This window comes from Neocloeon triangulifer, unplaced genomic scaffold, assembly GCF_031216515.1.
Source record: "Neocloeon triangulifer isolate White Clay Creek 2 clone unplaced genomic scaffold, ASM3121651v1 ptg000015l, whole genome shotgun sequence".
NCBI lineage: Eukaryota > Metazoa > Arthropoda > Insecta > Ephemeroptera > Baetidae > Neocloeon > Neocloeon triangulifer.
In genome coordinates this window covers 1,106,484-1,125,595 of record NW_026775557.1, presented here as the reverse complement: position 1 = coordinate 1,125,595, position 19,112 = coordinate 1,106,484, and the positions used below count along the sequence as shown (strand labels likewise).

The 19,112-nt window shown below is 35.7% G+C and overlaps 1 protein-coding gene across 11 annotated transcripts in view; it reads left to right on the top strand.

The window, feature by feature from the left end:
- LOC132202828 (electrogenic sodium bicarbonate cotransporter 1) overlaps positions 1-19,112 on the top strand; it is a 68,905-nt gene that overhangs the window by 47,452 nt on the left and 2,341 nt on the right. For 6 of the 11 annotated variants that reach the window (XM_059630059.1, XM_059630055.1, XM_059630057.1 and 3 more), the window contains 18 exons: positions 4,684-4,817; positions 6,379-6,606; positions 8,843-8,975; positions 11,407-11,622; positions 12,517-12,638; positions 12,694-12,879; positions 13,296-13,679; positions 14,399-14,643; positions 14,702-14,867; positions 15,265-15,582; positions 15,637-15,732; positions 15,786-15,962; positions 16,022-16,200; positions 16,306-16,624; positions 16,679-16,831; positions 17,084-17,289; positions 17,447-17,561; positions 18,431-18,711. In XM_059630059.1, coding sequence (XP_059486042.1) covers positions 4,684-4,817; positions 6,379-6,606; positions 8,843-8,975; positions 11,407-11,622; positions 12,517-12,638; positions 12,694-12,879; positions 13,296-13,679; positions 14,399-14,643; positions 14,702-14,867; positions 15,265-15,582; positions 15,637-15,732; positions 15,786-15,962; positions 16,022-16,200; positions 16,306-16,624; positions 16,679-16,831; positions 17,084-17,289; positions 17,447-17,561; positions 18,431-18,646 — 3,593 coding nt within the window. In that variant the 3' untranslated portion in view covers positions 18,647-18,711. Of the gene's footprint in view, positions 1-4,683; positions 4,818-6,378; positions 6,607-8,842; positions 8,976-10,468; positions 10,538-11,406; positions 11,623-12,516; positions 12,639-12,693; positions 12,880-13,295; positions 13,680-14,398; positions 14,644-14,701; positions 14,868-15,264; positions 15,583-15,636; positions 15,733-15,785; positions 15,963-16,021; positions 16,201-16,305; positions 16,625-16,678; positions 16,832-17,083; positions 17,290-17,446; positions 17,562-18,430; positions 18,712-19,112 lie in introns of all 11 variants that reach the window. The other 5 variants (XM_059630054.1, XM_059630062.1, XM_059630061.1 and 2 more) reach the window with 5 other exon arrangements.

Sequence of the window (19,112 nt, the reverse complement as noted above, 5' to 3'; positions counted from 1 at the left end):
CATCCTTTACTTTTTTTAAATATAATTTAAAAAAAAATTCTTGCTAAAATACACTTTTTTAGAGTTTTGCATATAAGCGGATATTTACCTGCAACTTATTTAAGTTACAATTTTAGCTTTAAAGACTCAATTTTAAATTCGGCAAATATAAAAATAAAAGACTTTTCTCATAATGTCATGACTAAATAATTTTTAGTTAACTTTATTCCAATAGTTATCAACCATACTTCATAAAATTAAAATTATTTGAAATAAATTAGTAATTTTGAACGATTTCAAGTTAGTAAACACAATTTAGGGCGATTGATTTTTCGCAAAACATCGTTCATATTATTACTTCTTATGTCTCTGCAAATTGACGTCATTTGTCTGTCGGGAACAAAGAGCTAAAAAATACATCAATTTCACGCCAGAGAGCTGTAAAAAGTTTGCGTTCGCACGTCCAACTGCCGCAGTTTCACATCCCGCTCGTGATTCAAAATTTTTTACGTCTCTCCTTCGTGTAATGTGCGTGCACTTTTTTTTATTCCACGCATAAAAACGGTGCTGTCGTCGCGGGGATTCGTCGTAAATTCTGCCGTCGGAAATTTTTTCCAGTCACGTCTCTAATATTAGCCGCATCCAGCAGTGCGAATAAATTCAAATGTCACCTGTGGGCCGAGGTGAATCTCCAGAGGACGCCTCATGAAACAAATCACACACCGCAGGCCAACAACCACTTCTTTTGTGTTTGCTGCTGACTGGGTGAACCAGAGCTTAAGCGGTGCAAATGAAAAAATATAGGCATGTTGATACCTGAATCGATTCCTTGTTTTTGCCAAAAGGTACATGCAAATCGAGCGGCTTTTTGAATACCAGCATTTCAATTTAAAACAATTATTTTTCTAAATAAATATTTATTGATTTAAAGTTTCCAAAGGAAATATATAAAAGTTTGCATCAGTCACAAAAATGCTCACATTGATATTCTTGAATAAATAAATAGAAGATTGCATTGCTGAAATTGCTGAAAAATTCATCATTTTACTCAAAACTTAAAATATTCAAACGGAAATAATCTTTTTATTGAGGAAATTATTTTATATTTTTTTAGCTTTGGGCAATATTTTCATTCAATTTTACAAATAATAAGCTCAACTCACACTGGATATCGTATTTTAATATTTAGACTAGACGTAGTCCTGAGCAACTATGTAAAAATAGAGCTTAGTTTCGTAAAGTAATGGAAAGTTAACAAATGAATTTAAAATCAATTGACAGTTATATAATTCCTTCTCTGAGATTAATAAAGTGACAGTGTGAAAAACGGTATAGAAATAATAAGAAAATTTTTATGATATCGTTTTTTAAATATTTAGACCAGACGTAGTCATAAGTAACTCTATAAAATTAGAGCTTAGTTTTGTAAAGTATTGGAAAGTTAACAGATGAATTTAAAATCAATTGACAGTTATATAATTCCTTCTCTGAGATTTATAAAGTGACAGTGTGAAAACCGGTATAGAACAAATAAGAAAATTTTTTTCATATCGTTTTTTAATATTTAGACCAGACGTAGTCCTAAGTAACACTGTAAAAATAGAGCTGTGTTTCGTGAATTAATGGAAAGATTACAGATGATTTTTATATCAATTGGCAGTTATATAATTGCTTCTCTGAGACTAATAAAGTGTCAGTGTGAAAACCGGTAAGGAACAATTAAAATAATTTTTATTATATCGTTTTTTAATATTTAGTCCAGACGTAGTCCTAAGTAACTCTATAAAAATAAAGCTTAGTTTCGTGAAATAATGGAAAGTTAAAGGATGAATTTAAAATCAATTGACAGTTATATAATTCCTTCTCTGAGAATAATAAATTGACAGTGTGAAAACCGGTATAGAACATATAAGAAAATTTTTATAATATCGTTTTTTAAATATTTAGACCAGTCGTAGTCCTAAGTAACTCTGTAAAAATAGAGCATAGTTTCTTGAAGTAATGGAAAGTTAACAGACGAATTTAAAATCAATTGACAGTTATATAATTCCTTCTCTAAGATCAATAAATTGACAGTGTGAAAACCGGTATAGAACATATAAGAAAATTTTTAAAATATCGTTTTTTAAATATTTAGACCAGTCGTAGTCCTAAGTAACTCTGTAAAAATAGAGCATATTTTCTTGAAGTAATGAAAAGTTTACAGATGAATTTAAAATCAATTGGCAGTTATATAATTCCTTCTCTGAGATTAATAAATTGACAGTGTGAAAACCGGTATAGAACATATAAGAAAATTTTTATTATATCGTTTTTTAAATATTTAGACCAGTCGTAGTCCTAAGTAACTCTGTATAAATAGAGCATAGTTTCTTGAAGTAATGGAAAGTTAACAGATGAATTTAAAATCAATTGACAGGTATATAATTCCTTCTCTGAGATTAATAAAGTGACAGTGTGAAAAACGGTATAGAAATAATAAGAAAATTTTTATGATATCGTTTTTTAAATATTTAGACCAGACGTAGTCATAAGTAACTCTATAAAATTAGAGCTTAGTTTCGTGAAGTAATGGAAAGTTAACAGATGAATTTAAAATCAATTGACAGGTATATAATTCCTTCTCTGAGATTAATAAAGTGACAGTGTGAAAACCGGTATAGAACAAATAAGAAAATTTTTATTATATCGTTTTTTAAATATTTAGACCAGTCGTAGTCCTAAGTAACTCTGTAAAAATAGAGCATAGTTTCTTGAAGTAATGGAAAGGTAACAGATGAATTTAAAATCAATTGACAGATATATAATTCCTTCTCTGAGATTAATAAAGTGACAGTGTGAAAAGTGGAATAGAACATAAAAGAAAATTTTTATTATATCGTTTTTTAATATTTAGTCCAGATGTAGTCCTAAGTAACTCTGTTAAAATAGAGCTTAGTTTCGTGATTAAATGGAAAGATTACAGATGATGTGTGGTTTATTTTCCTTTTTTAATACAAGCAGAGAGTTATTTGCGCTCAGCTTTAAAACTCTCCGCCGACGGTTGCATTATGCAAAAGTCAAACAGCTCACTCAACAAGTACTCTACCTGCCAGCCGCACACTTTGAAGAGTCGCCTGCCGTGTTGAATTCGGCACCGCGTTTGCTCAACAGATTTTCCCTCTCTTCTTGTAAAATGTACATTTTTATTTCGCGTGCGCAGCTTTTACAGTAATTGAAGTGAAATCGCGGCCGCCCTATAAAAGTTATTCGTTTTGGCAGCCAAAGTCAGACTGAATCGCCGCCCGCCCGCCCGCGAGCACTCTTGCCACGCGCATTTTTCTCACTCGTAATGCTTTGTTTGAACGAGCCGACGTGCGATTTTCCGAGTCGTAATTAATTAGTCCTGGCGCACTCGCGACATTCGAGGGCAACGAGATTTATGAGCGGCGAACGCGACGGTGGCTTTGCTGCCGCACACGCGGAAAACGCGCGCGCCAAATAGCGGCACCCACAAAATAAAAATTTCAATATGTATGAAATTTATAAAATTGTTTTACTAAGACAAGTAATTAAATATTATTATTATATTATAATATGTTGTATAGTTTTTTTATTAATTTGTGTTAATCATTTTCTAACTTATTGTTTAAATATAATTATTTTATAATTTAAATTTCTTAAATAAAACTTTAACTTCATTTTGCTGTCATATTTTATACGATATTTTTGTAAAACATCATTTTATAATTATTTAAATTAAATTTGGTGGAAGGACACAGATTTAATATAATGTAATTAACTAAACAATATTAATCTTGGAGAAAATTGGTGGAGAAAAGCTTTATAACATTCAAATGATGCAACAAAAATTTGGAAATATTCAGAAAATTAATGGGCTAAAAAAAATGACAAAATGACTTTTCACCTAAAAAAAAAAATGTTTGTTATTTGATAAAAGAAATTGAAACTCGAAGAGATGATTAATTGGGAGTTCATGGATCAGGCTTCATTTATTTACAGATTAAAAATTGTATTCCTTGAAATAAATTTTTTTTATCAGTTAAATGAACATAAAAAGCCTCTTCACTTCCACATTTGTTGTTTGTAAGTAGATCTCGTTTGTTTCTTCACAAAAATCTCTGCTGTAAGCGATCCATTAGAGTTAAACGTTTTTGCGTCTGAAATTTATAGAAATTGCTGACCCGTTTTCTAATAAGCACTGCACCAATTCTTATTGTTGCATCGTCCGGCTGACCTGATTCGCGCTAGAACTAAAACTTTCAGCGTTGGAGATAAATTTTCTTAAGAGCGCGACCCTCGTTCCACAACGTTGAGTGAAATGAATGCGTGCGGGAACTTGGCCAAATTTGTCCGCAACACAATTGCATTATTTGACTTGTGTGTTCTTCTAGAAGGAAGGGAAAAAGAGATAGATTTTGGGATGTGTATATATTTAATGGAAAAGTTTTTGCGACCTCTGCAACCAGTGGGGTCAACTTAAGATAATTCTGGCACACTTTATTTTTGTATGGTTGTACTGAAAACATTGACATTATTTTTCGCAAAACTTCTTAATACAGTTTTGCAATTTTTGAAACTTCTGTTTCTTTTAGAAGGCACATTTATATTAATTGATAATTAAAATATTTTATTTCTTATTTTTAGTATTTATAAATATTCTCAGATTTGCAGTTTAATTAATTCCATATCAATTATTTTCAGTCACTCCTCCAGCACAGCGCGTGCAATTCATCCTGGGCGAGGACGGCGAGGATGGCGCCGGTCACGAAACGCACCCTCTCTTCTCGGAGATGGGTGAGCTGGTCCGCGACGGCGACGAATTTGAGTGGAAGGAGGTAAGAATTACGACTGAAAAGCAGGGATCTGGCGTGACTTTCAAGACGTGACTAGCATACAAATTGGCTGGATTTATTTTTCACTTCTGCGCAAAGATTTGAAACGAAAATTCTGAGAGATGCGATAAGAAATTCATTAGAGTCGTAGCTTTTAAAAGCTCTTCCAAAGCAAATGTACTTTCACAAGCTTGAAACTTATAATTGAATGTTTAAACATTCCTTTTGGTACAGATGACATAAAAATTGATAAAAATTGAATTAAAAAATCTCTTTAGAGATATTTTATATTTAGAAACAAATAGGTCAAAAGTTGTATAAAAATATCAGTCAAAAAGTTTTCATAGAATGAATAAAACTGTTTCAAATCAGGCTATGAATTTTTTTTGTAGATTAGATTATACTGAAGACGTTGCGGCTGGACACCTTTGATCTTGCTTTTGCAGAAAATGTGCCTTTTGCCAGTATCTGACTGAGATTATTGCTACTGAATGATATCCTTGTCCAATCTCAGACTTCTTGGAAGCAGATATACAATATAAGAATTCTTTCATTTTTCTTTTTGCGGTGAAGTCAATCCGACTCTCATACGTGGTCGAGTTCCATTCACTCAGAAAATAGCAACGTCGCGGGCAAACAGACGTTTGGCAGATGATGGACTGTCCGTCTAATAAAGAACTACCTTAAATAGCTTATCACAGCAGAAGTAGAGAGAGCAGACCAGCCATCCGCCCACTCGAACTCTCTCTCTCGATCGACTTTTTCCAGGCCGGTCTCGTCTTTGTGCTGAGCAGGCGAATTTCGCATCGTCGTCTGCTCCTCTAAGCACCCACCGCACACACTGTTCTTGCGGAAAATGCAATTTTTTATTATGCGGAGGCACGAAAGTTGCTTGTTTACCGCCCTACCTTATTACATTTAAGGCTATTAGTCTGCCGGCGGCAGGTGAAAAACGAGGGAAATTGATTTTGAGAATCATTCGTTATGTACATAATATAATTTTTCGTTGCAATCTTTTAATACTGATAAAAAGCTCCTAACAAAAAAAGAATCTCCAAACAATAATAATATTTCCTCAAATCATTTTATTGCAAAAGAAAAAATATAAATTGAATACATTTAGATATTAAAAATTTATAAACTATGAATATTATTTTTAAATTCCATTTTCAAAAGTAAAATTATTTCGGTTTTCCCGATCTCTTTTGTAAAATTTGTGTAACATTTGTAAAAATAAATGTTGCATCTTGATTTTGGCATAAATTGCCTCCTGGTATATCAATATTATCAGCAGAATTTCGCAATAATTAGTTAATGTAATTAAATTTATCAAAATAGGTTTTATACAACTTAAATTTAAAAAATATTTCTTATTAGTTGATTAAAATAAATCAAAAATAAATAATATTTTTTTAAATCAATGCGACCAACGAATCCAGCTACAAACGTGTTCTCTAGTAATATCAATTTATTCAAATTGTTATGAAAAACTTTTTTCGTCATCACTTTCCACTTTTTTTAGATTTATTTGCTCAATTACAGGTTTGTTTTTGCCTGTTTTCAGACTGCTCGTTGGATCAAGTTCGAGGAGGACGTGGAAGAGGGTGGCAACCGGTGGTCGAAACCACACGTGGCCACCCTGTCGCTTCACTCGTTATTCGAGCTGAGGGCGATGCTTTCCAGCGGCACCGTCATGCTTGACATGGAGGCGAGCAACCTGGAGCAGGTGGCCGACCTTTGCATGGATGCCATGGCCTCTGGTGGACACCTCTTGGAGGATCAGAAAGAGAAGGTCTGTAAATTTTGTCAAAATATAGCAAATATATAATTCTCAACCAATTCTTTTCGATATGAAAATTTATATTTTATAAAAGAAAATTATTAAATTGTCAAAGGAAACTTATTTTTGGTTCATATTTTAATTTCCAAACTAATTTTAAGTAAGTGAGCATAAAACTGTTTTACAGTCCCGTGAAGCATTTTGCATTACACAACCCCCTCTTTTAAAATGACCAGCAAGTTCTCTCCGCTTTTCAAGTTCTCTCGCGTGCCAAAAATCTCGTAATACGCGCGCAGACGTAAAATTTTAGTCCTCACAATTAAGAATTACGCATTCAGACTTCAGACAGACCGAGTGAAGCATCGGACAAGCACTAAACGTTTCGAAAATCCACTCCTTCACGGCCATTCTTAATTTCTTCTTTCGCAAATGACGCCGCCGTTGTGAAAATGATGTAATTTCTTTCTGTCCTCTCGCGCCTCCGCCGTCTGCTGGCGCGCGATATTGCCCTCGTCATCTGCAGAGAGACGAATTCATTTAAAACTCCCTTGCTTTCAAGCTCCAACGAATTCCCACGCGCAAAGTTGGATTGAGCAAGTAGAAAAGTGCGGTTTGGATTCGGCATGAAGGAAAAACTTTTGTGACAAAGAAATCGTGAAAAAAGTTTTTGAGGAAAAGCCAGAATTGAATTGAGCCAAAGTAAGGCAATACATCTTTCCGTGATTTAATTATATAAATTTATCATTCACTCCCTTTTATACCGTTATCGCATTAAATTAAATTTAACTTAGTCAAAAACATATTTCATCGTACTATTGTGCAGTCTCAATTTTTAATTATTTTAAAATCTTCCCATCAATCATTCCAATCGCAGATCAAATAAGCTTTCATTGAGAGTTGATAATACATTGATCTCATAATCTTAAGGCAAACCTTGATAACCGCAGAGGTACACATTGGAAATGAATTAAATAAGAAAAAAATTGTACTAGCATAACACCTTGGGTAAACATTTGAATTGTGCACGTTATCACATTTAATCAGTCATGAAACTGACAACAATATAATTACTTGAACTTGTAAATTATGCTGTGGTGAATAACTAATTAAAGTGAAATTGTCAAATGTACAGTAAAAAATTAAAAAAAAGTTTATTACAATTTTATAAATTTTAAAACTCTTTTTTTAATAATTTCAGTGCTGTAGACGACGTAGGGGTACAATATTTGTTGATCACTGGGTAAATTTCCCCTCCGCATAAATTGATGAGACTCCATGGCAGAGTGTGTTGGGGGAAAGTTTGCATTAAATAAGGAATTTAGGCGGCGCATTAATTGGTCCTTGGAGTGTCGCGGGCGCTCATTTGTCTGACAAGCTCGTTAGCATTTGGACGCGCCTTATTGATTTCCATCGGCCGACTGACTCACTGTGCATCCTTTGCCGAATGCGACTCCCACGCACCTGGCTGGGCACACAATCAGTGAATCAGTCGAGTGCGAAAATAACCGAGCGCGTGAATCGATGCGACTTGCAAGAGTGACATTATCACGTTAACTCTCACTCAGCGTTGACAAGCAGCAAGAATTCAATAACGTTGGAGAGGTTCCTGAGAAAAAATGCTAATAGTGAACAGCCGCCGCAGCAGCTGTGCAGACGGAGACGACTTTCCCCTTGAAGTCGCGAAATTTCCAGCAAAAATGAGATACGGATCGATTTGATACCAAAAATAGGCACCTCAGAAATTCTCAATATAAAATTTTCAGACAAAAGATAAACAAAAAATTGCAAATATATCTCAGAATTTGATTGATTGAGTTTCTATATTCATTGATTTACTCTATGTCCAGGATTTGAAATGTTCACTTGTTCACTTTGAAATCACTTGAGAGAACTTGATCTGTGCATCTGAAGTTGAGACATTTTGCACAAAGGATGAGGCGATGCTTCAGCGTTTTCTCTTAGAACTTAAAAAATCGATTTCTGCCCTTAAAGTTGACGCTCTCTTATTTTTTAGTTCAAAAGTAATTTAGTATATTATTGCGTTTCCTTTTTTCCATCAAATTTACCTGACCTTCAAAATTTTGGAGTCAAAACTTAAAATTACGTTAGTTCCTCAGTTCCTTTGGCTAAATCACGTGAGAAAGTTGGAAGTGTCTGAAATGTTTTGGATCGACATGTTATTGAATTTGCGGTTTTCTTTGAAAACTAATTATGGCGGCTTTTGACAATTTGTGTTTTGTTTCGGTAGGTAAAAGACGCCCTACTGCGCAAACACCGACATCAGCACCAGAGGCGCAAGGAAGCAAGTTCCTCCAACATGGCCCGCCTGCCAATCATCCGATCGCTGGCGGAAATCGGTCGCAATCATTCCTCCTCCAAAAGTGAGTATAGGCAACCCGCTTTAAACTAACCTTTCTAACGCACAAAACTTCGCCGACAAATTTTGCACAACCTTCGTTTAGGTGTAGCAACGACCATAGGTTAGCAGTCCTCAGCACCGTTTTTTTTTTCGTGTGTTTTTCCGTTAAGTATTAGTTTTTTTTTACTAACCAGCGCACAAAGTTCTCCGTCCGAAGCTAGATTTCTTTTCTATGGATTTTTAAGTTTTCTCCTCATAATTTTATTTTTGGAAAAATTTTGATTTGAGCTATAATTGGACCTTTGAGACGTTTGAGAATAATTTGTCTGAAAGGAATCGCCTCGGACGGGGGGAGCCGCACGCCCTCGCCGACGCACTCGACGGGGCCCCTGCTGAGCGTGACTCGCAGCAACAGTTGCCCCACGCCCAAAACCTCCCTCCTGGAGATGCACGACTGCAAAGGGCCGTACTTGACAGTGCCAGGTCAGGTACCACCGCACCCCCGAACTCGAACTTGACGCACCAAACCGTAGACAGACACCCTTGCAGCAGCGTACAATCCATTAGGCTAGGGCTGTACATGTTAGGTTTAGATAATTATAATTTAGTGGTAAATTGAATGTTTTTTTTTATCTAATCTTTTTTAATTTAATTTCCATCTAAAAATAAATTCTATTAAAGTAACATTATTTAAAATTAAAATTTCACTACAAGTCTTCTCAACCTAGCTGTTTTTTGATAGAACCAATTTCAGAATAAGTATTAGTTGCTAATTTTCAATTTAAAGGGCCCAGATTTCATATTTTTTTTTTTATATATATAAATTAAGTTTTCGTGACGTTGTGAAATCGTTTTCTTCATAAATTCGCTTCTTTAAAACTCCATTACTTAATATTTTTATTTTTTTTATCTCTTTATAAAACACGTCGTTCATTATTCAATACCTCGTTAGTTAAATAGCTCTCTAGCCGGTTTATTCAGCCAATGCGACGTATTCACATTAAAGGCAGACCGGCTCTCGCAGAGTATTTATTTACCATCCACAGTGAGCACATCATATACTGAACAATGCACACCCCATTGGCACTGCGAGAACGACCCGTTGAACAAACCCAGTCGGTCCTTTTGCAGCACCATTGCGTTCTACATACTGAACTAGATTTTTTTTTACTCCACGTTAATTACTGCGATTATATGCGTCTGTGTGTTTTGTTTCGATTCTCACTCGGTTGCTGACATAAAGCGGAGCGATGAAAAATAAATAAAAACAAAGCCGAATGCGATTAATCCAGAGCTTTCAGCTGGTCAAATAGAGATTGCAAAAATAATCGCTTTTGCTTGTCGCTCCCGTTTATATTTTCAATTTACGCTTCGAACGCGGATTTTCATTCGCACGCTTTGCCGAATTAAGCATACCTAAGTGTGAATATTTTGTTTTTTTTTATGCCAGAGGAAAAAATCGCATACTAACATAGGATTAACGCTTCTTACTAATAAAATCCACCACATTTGCAGAGCCGAGCAGGAAAATGAAAAGACTGCAGAAGCAGCAGCAGAAGTATTTTGTGGAAAATATCCAATATTGTGAGTTGGTTGAAATTAACACATCATGTGGATGCAGCAGCGGGAGAAAAGTGTGTCTCGCGGGAAGTATTTTCGTCCACGGGCCTGTTGTGATTTTATGATCTTCATTCGTCAATTTTTACATTACTCTGTCCTATTTTGTAATAGATAAATTTGATTGTTTCCGCTCTCTTGAACTGAAGAAATCTAAACTTTTATTATACAAAAAAAATAATAATAATAAAAATAAAGTAAAATAAAGAAATATAATGAAATAAAATGAACACCTTGAGTGCTAAAAAGGTTCCAAAAGAACTACAAGAATCTATAATATAGGGAGAAATATAAATATCAAAATGAAATATTAAAACGTTAACTAGTAAAACATTTTTTATTCATTTTTCTACGTTTATGTTTTTAATATTATATTTAAAATTATCAATATCATGCATTTAATTTTATATTGTTTAAATAAACCATTATTATTATTATTAAATTAATAATTCATTGCAAAAACTTTTATTTTCAAATAATGCATTAATTAATTAAGAGCCGTGACAATGACACGTCAATTTATCAGGGGATACTAAAGTATAATTACTTGGAAACACCTGGTATTTGGCAGGTATTTGGTTTATAAACTTCATTTCGACTTAATATTATTCAGTAAAGATTAGAGATTTTACCCTTCCTCCGTCATTGGTTCAAATGTATGGAAATGTTAGCTGTAAATATTCGCTTTAAAAATTATTATAAAAGTTCTGGGAATTAATGTTGGGCCGACTCTGGTCAATCTTTTCATTTCCCTCAGCAATTGCCGAGCAAATCAAATCAGTCTCTCAATTTTCCTGTTATTCTTTTTCTGTGTTTGTCCCCGTCCGGTTGAGCAGTGGACCGGCGGCGCAGCAGCACAACCAGCGCGCAGGACGCGTTTGTCATCGACGACGGCACAGTGGTGCCCGTGACGCCCATGTCCATGCTGGTGCAGCAGTCCATGATGGCGATGGCCGCGCCCCAGGTGCACAGCGTGGACGGCGACCTCGTCCTGCAGCCGCCCAAGATTGTTCACCAGTACAGCAGACACCTGTCGCTGCCCGCCGGTGCCGGTGCGCCCGCACGAAAAATTTCAATCCCATTAACCCCGACTTATAAACTAACAATTTTTTGCACGTTATATTTGTGGTACGATAACAAATTTTTGAAAAAAAAAAATTATTTTTCAGATCCTCAACAGTATAATTAAACAGAAAATATACAGTGATGACATATTTTTTTTTTAATGAAAAGTTCAGTTTTGTCTTTTTAAATTTAACATATTTCGTAACTATATTTGTTATTGTTTACAACAATTTTTCTATTTTTATTAAATGAAAATTTTAATTTTTAGCCATTAAAAACGTTTTTCAAGATACATTCTATGTATCTTTTGATTTAATTGAAATGAAAAAAAAAATCGAAGAAAAATGTATCACAAAGGTAAAATCATTTTTGCGCATGATTTAATTAATGATTAATTTTCTCACTTGCTCTTCCCTGTTTACATTTAATGCAAAAACATACTAAACAATTTGCCAAATTTCACAGCCTCCAATGGACATTTTCGCTGTGATGTTGTTTTAATTATGATAATTGTGTTTGTTTTGAACGTGTCATCTGTACATTATTTTACCTTGTTGTGACAACCGTGCTGTTCATATTTGTGTTCCGCTCTCGCCCGAATTAAACATGCGAGCCCATTTTGAACTAATTAATTGTCAAGCGTATGAAGTTGATTACTCTTCTTGTTTGGTACATTAATTGTTTTCTCAAACATATTTACGCCAGTGTGTGTGTGTGATTTTATGTCAGTGCTAAAATATGTCTTCTGAAAAGCTGCTACTGTTTTTGCCAGTTTTCCTTGATCGGCGTTCGATGCTGCTTTTCTTGCTTTTCCTGTGGTTTTGAATTACCCTGAAAAAATCAATTGTTATACGGAATAAAACTGAGAGTTTTAATTTCAGGCGCTGCCAGTGTGCCTCAAGAGGGCATGGAGCACAGCCCCTCGTCCAGCTCCATCCCGCGAAATTACAGTGCCAACGGACTCACCGAGAGCTCCACCAACGGCGATCTGACGCAGCACAAGGTAAGTTTGAAATTAAAGAGAGAAAAATTTACTCATTGGCGAAATTTTTTTGCAGACAAACATAAATTTCATGCGCAAAATCCCCCAAGGCGCTGAAGCCTCGAACGTGCTGGTTGGCGAGGTGGACTTCTTGGAAAAACCCCTTTCCGCCTTCATCCGTCTGTCGCAGGCCACCTTCATGGGCGACCTCACCGAAGTCCCCGTCCCCACCAGGTTCATTTTCATCCTTCTAGGTCCTGTGGTAAGTTAAACCCTTTTTGCTTCCCTGCGCTTTTTTTACTAATTTAAATTTTGCTTTATAAATGATTAAAAATTTTAACCTGTATTATTTGATTTTCTGTCAAATTATAATTTATTTTTTCTTCATTTACAAAATTCTGAAACTTGAATTCCTTCTTTGTAATTGGTATGGCATATTTGTTAGCAAGAAAATTCAACCCCAAAACTTTCTTCCTAATCAACATGTTATCAAAAAAATTATTGAAAACTAATATTTGAAAATTGTGTTGTTCTGTTTGTTTATTCTTTCAGCAACCAAAATATGGGGTAAATTATAGGTTTAGCTTTTATTAGATTGCAGTCGCTTAAATATCTATTTAAAAAAAACGCAAGTAGGTCGCAGTTAAAATTTAAATTTCCGAATTTTGGCGTTCAAAGGGTGGCAGCGCCCGTTTCCACGAGGTGGGTCGTTCAATGGCAACCCTGATGTCGGACGAGATTTTCCACGACGTGGCGTACAAGGCTCGCAAACGCGAGCACCTGGTGACCGCGCTGGACGAGTTCCTGGACGCCGTCACCGTCCTGCCCCCGGGCGAGTGGGACCCCACGATTCGCATTGAGCCGCCGGCGGCCATCCCGCAGAGCACCCGTCGAAACCCCCCTGGCGGCGGCGGCAACCCTGGCGAGGGCGAGTCCATCGAGGAGGAGGAGGACGAGCAGAAGCAGCGCGAGGAAGCGGGGCTGTCGCGCACCGGCCGCATCTGGGGCGGCCTCATGAACGACATCAAACGAAAAGCGCCCTGGTACTGGTCCGACTTTAAGGTACAATTTTTTTTTAATTATAATTATTATATATTTCATAGCAAAAAAAGTCAAAATTCGTTTTGTTTTTCCTGATGGGTTTTGAAAACAATATTTAAAGAATATTGATTTTTTTACCGCAACTTTAATTTTCATGATAACTATTTTTAAATTGCTTTTTTTATATAAATCAATAACCTTCATTTAATTTGTTTTAAGCATCATAGTTCCTACAATATAAAAATTTTAAGAAACAAATTGTGAATCAGTTGAATTATTTGTTCCCCTTTCCTCAATATTAAATTACCTGAAAACAATACTTATAAGAGCTGTCTGTTTTTTTTACACTATTAAATAATTTTAAATTATTTAAATATACCCTATGTGAAAAAAATGTTTTTTACAACATATTTTTTCATTATAATTTCTATTTTTAAATTTTTTTATAAATTTTATTAAAATTAAAAATATTTTCATTTTTAACTTATGAATTAATTTTGTAAATAAATTTCTACGTTTTCCCCCTCATCTTGTGATATATTCCTATTTCTGGAAATGCGAACACATGCGTTTTAAAAAGAATGTGAAGATTTGTTTCTCCTCCTCTCAAATTTCAATTACCTGAAAACAATTTATTTGCAAAAGCTCCCTATTTGCTCCACATTTTGTAGTGAATTTATTGCGCTGGATTAAAAAGAAATTTGATTTTCCTTGCTAATTTTTTAAACTGTTTGATTCAGGACGCTGTAGCAGTTCAATGTATCGCCTCGTGGGTTTTCTTGTATTTCGCGTGTCTCTCGCCCATCATCACCTTCGGCGGTTTGCTCGGACAGGCCACGGGCAACAACATGGCAGCTATGGAGTCCCTGGTGTCTGGCTTTGTGTGCGGCCTTGGTTACGGATTTTTCTCCGGACAGCCACTCACCATTCTCGGTTCGACGGGTCCTGTTTTAGTATTTGAAACCATCATGTACGATTTTTGCCAGTGAGTTTATTTTTCTTTAAATTTACGACTTCTTTGAGTGTTTTGCCTAATTTTTAAGATCCGTTGGTTGGGACTACATGTGCTTCCGATTTTGGACCGGTATATGGGTTGGTGTGATCCTCATTATCCTGGTGGCCATCGACGCGAGCGCCTTGGTCTGCTACATCACCAGGTTTACGGAGGAGAACTTTGCTTGTCTGATCGCATTTATTTTCATCTATAAGGTGAGTTTCTTGCACAAACTTAAGTAAATTTAAAATTAAACAAAATCTTTTTTTATCAGATGTTCAAAAAATTTTAAAGAAAAAATTGAATAATAATTAATTTGAAATTCTGTCCTCGAGAATAAATTTAATTCAAGTTAAAACTTACTTTTAACCCAAATATTTATCCACAAAATAAAATAAAAATACTTTGCTCATTATTTTCATTTCAATTTTTTAATTTTTTTTGTTTTTTTTTTTGTTTTTTTTTTTGTTTTTTGACTTGAGTAGAATAAACAATATACTAAAGAGTCTCTTTGTACAATTATTTTCCAATTTATCCTTTCTTAATTTATATAGAGTAGAAAAATTTGATTAGAAAAAATTACTCTCTTTAAAAATATTTAATCAATTCTAGGCTATTGAAAACGTTCTGAAGATTGGCGACGAGTTTCCTGTAAATCCAACGTCAGACATAGGCGCCTACCTGCTGCCCAACAACTGTTCTTGCGTCCCAGGAAACTCGACGGTCATGACAGATTGGAGCGCAGCCAACTGGAGCTCTTTGGACAAATCAGAGTGTCTTTTGAAGAACGGCACCCTCGAAGGCCCTGGTTGTTTTGCCACCGAGTATGTGCCGGACGTGTTCCTCATGTCCGTCATTCTCTTCCTGGGTACCTTCCTTCTTTCTGTCATCTTGAAGGACTTCAAGAACGCCCTCTTCTTCCCTTCAGCCGTAAGTTTCAGACATATAAAAATAATACAAAATCCGTTCATTCAATATATTTAGGTTCGGCAATTTATCAGCGATTTCGGCGTCTTCATTGCCATCTTCTCGATGACATTCTTGGACGGCTACATGAAAATCGCCACCCCCAAACTGATGGTATTAAATTTTTATTGTACTATTAAGGTTTACTGATAATGTGCGGTTTAAAGGTCCCATCGGAGTTCAAACCAACTCTGCCCAACAGAGGGTGGCTAATTGCTCCCTTCCTCAACCCTTTCTACACTATCTTCCTGGCTATTTTGCCAGCTTTGTTGGCCACCATATTAATTTTCATGGATCAGCAAATTACCGCTGTCATCGTCAATAGGAAGGAAAATAAGCTGAAGGTAAAAGTTTCAAAATAAAATTGCTGAATTAATAATAATAATTAATATTGCGAGTACAGAAAGGAGGTGGTTACCATCTGGATCTGTTCATCCTTGCCGTTTTGATCATGATTTGCTCTGTGATGGGTCTCCCTTGGTTTGTGGCCGCCACAGTGCTGTCAATCAACCACGTCAATTCCCTCAAACTGGAATCTGAATGCGCTGCACCAGGAGAAAAACCGCAGTTCCTTGGAGTCAGGTAAAAAGAAAAAATATAAATATAATTATGTGTATTTTTTCGGTCAATATTTTTTGCCTTTGAAAAATATTTTAGTTCTAAAATATATAAAAAAAAATCTTTTAGGGAGCAACGTGTGACCCACATCTTGATTTTTGCAACCATCGGTCTTTCGGTGGCGCTGACACCGATGCTGCAAATCATCCCCATGCCCGTTTTGTACGGCGTCTTCCTCTACATGGGCTCGGCTTCGCTGAAGGGTCTACAGTTCTTTGACCGCATCCTCATCATGTTCATGCCTCTCAAGTACCAGCCCGACTACATGTTCCTGCGGCAGGTGCCCCTCAAGCGAGTGCACTTGTTCACCGCCATCCAACTCACCTGTCTCATCGCCCTCTGGGTCATCAAGTCCTTCAAGAAGACCTCAATTTTGTTCCCTCTTATGGTGCTTTTATTGTTACAAATACAGGAATGGAGGTTTCACTTGTTTCATTTGCAGTTGGTTGTGATGATCTTTATCAGGAAGTTGCTCGACTTTGTCTTCACGCAGCGTGAGCTGAAAATCCTGGATGATGTGATGCCAGAGACGCACAGGCGATCTGCTGCTGAGAAGAATAATGATGATGACGAAGATACAGAGTCAGGCGATGTGGTAAAAAAAATTATTTATCTCACCAAATATAATAATTTTGATTAATATTGTCAATCAACTTTATTTAGTTATAATTATAGTCAAATAAAAAATTAATAGCTTTAAAATTTACTAGAATTAGATAAATTTTCCGCAATATTTTTGGAAAATATTTCTAAATAATCAATCAACTTTTGTTCATTTTTTATTTCATTTTTTTTTTCTTAAACATGGTGATTAAAACTTGAAAATTTAAAAAAAAAATTGCAACAGGGAGGTGGAAAGCAGCTACCAATCGGCCCTTCAGGCAATCTGCAGATCCCATTGGCAAACGGCAACATTATGAAAATCCCCCTCACGTCCATCAACATTTCCGAAGAGGTGAACAAGAGTGGCGTTTGGAAACAAGTCAATGAAGACAATGGAATCGTTGTTGCTAAAGAAGAGAAGAAAAAGAGCACGTCGCCCACCAAAAGCAGGTAAGAAATTTGCATTTAAATAAAAATCGTTCAAATTTCAAAGAAAATGTAAATAAATTTATAAATATTATTTGAAATTCTACTTCTGTAAATTATATGACACCTTAATAACAATTTCCAGGAAATTTATTAAAAATGTTGAAATTATTTTTTTTAGCAGTAAACCTCGCAAGCGGGGCAGCAAAAAGGATGCTTTGAGTGAGGACGAGCGCCACCGTCTGTCCACAATGACAGAAGAGCAGGAGGAGGACGACGGAGGCATCACCATCAAGGTGGGGATGTACCAGCTGTCTTACAATTAAGGCTCCTTCTCGCTTCTCTCTGTCCTCCAAACACACGCTATTATAAATTTACCAAAAAAATACAACCCCCCTGCTATAGCTGTGGCTTAGAGTTAAAGAAAACACTGGCTTTCTCTGCAGCAGTAAGTAGAACCAGACGATCACCGCACTTGCTGCCATAATTTTGCCAAAATAAACTCGTTTTTGCTGCACTTTAGAGAGAGACACGAATGCGCGGCTGATGAAAGTATTTAGCTAGTGTCCCGAAAGCACTTGCAGAGAATGGCTCTTTTGAACGCCGCCCTTGTTTCTTTGCATGATTTTCTTTAACACTTTTTGCTAACAATTAGCAGCTTTTGCCCTTATAACCAGATACTTGATTGAAAAAGCAACTCTTTCAATATTAAATAATTTACATTTAGTATGTGTTCAATTTTCTAACCAACACGAGTTTTACAGTTTTTTAATCAAAAGTTTTAATTTTTTTAGTTTGATTTAAATTTTTAATGTTATGTAATATTTTTTTGTTTTTGGTTTTCAAGATTTTTTTTAAATACATTGACTTTTATTCTTTCTACAAATAAAGAATATCACTATTAAAAATAACATATATTTTTACAGTGAAGCCATCATATAAACAATTCCAATAAGTAAAAATATTCATCCGATGCTGTATAAATTCTTTATTTGATTTGATTTAATCAGTTTAATATAGAATTAAATAAAAAATTATATTTCTAATAATTTAAAACTGTAAAAATCACACCCTAATTATATCATTGGAAAAGTGGGCAAGCGCTGCAACTGTACAAAGATAACTGGAGCATGTTGTGATTTTTGCCAAAACTCCTGACACTTAGAAAACCCCCAAGCACGAGGCGGTCAGCGGCGAAAAGAATACGAACAACACAAAGGCTGTCGCTCCGCAAGCTTCAATGGAGGACGACGACGAGGAGGAGGAGGAAGAGGAAGACCCTTCCAGCGTAACCCCGTCCACGCCAATGTTGCAGAAACCCTCAAAGCAGCAGCAGGAAGGTACTCAGGAGCAAAGCAATGGCCTTCAGCAGCAGTCGTAACGGTGCCTCATCACTAGTCACCCAAATACCTTCCACCACACCACTCAAATCATTCCTAGCCCTAGGTATGCAAAAATTTAGGCTGACACCTTCAAAGTCTGAAAAAATTACCCCATCGAAAGAAGTTGCCCATAGAAAATTCATTTCAAGTTAATTCCTCGGAATTATTTTTTAAATTTTACAGTTTGTACAAAGAGATTTTGGTGTTTTTTTGCGATATTATTTGTGTGCCCAGCCAGGTTTGATGTTGTGTTTTCTGGCTGTGTTATTATTGTTGTCCAAACTTTTCAGTGTTTTTATCTTTTGCGACACAACGTTGAGATTTTTAATCTCACACTGATTGGTGTTTCCGCTTAACAGCACTAACCAAGCTCATTCTCGCCACCCTCAAATCGCACCTGCACATTTCTCTCAGCAAATCTCTCGACCCTGCGCAAATTATTTCCAAAATTTAAAAGTAAAAAAT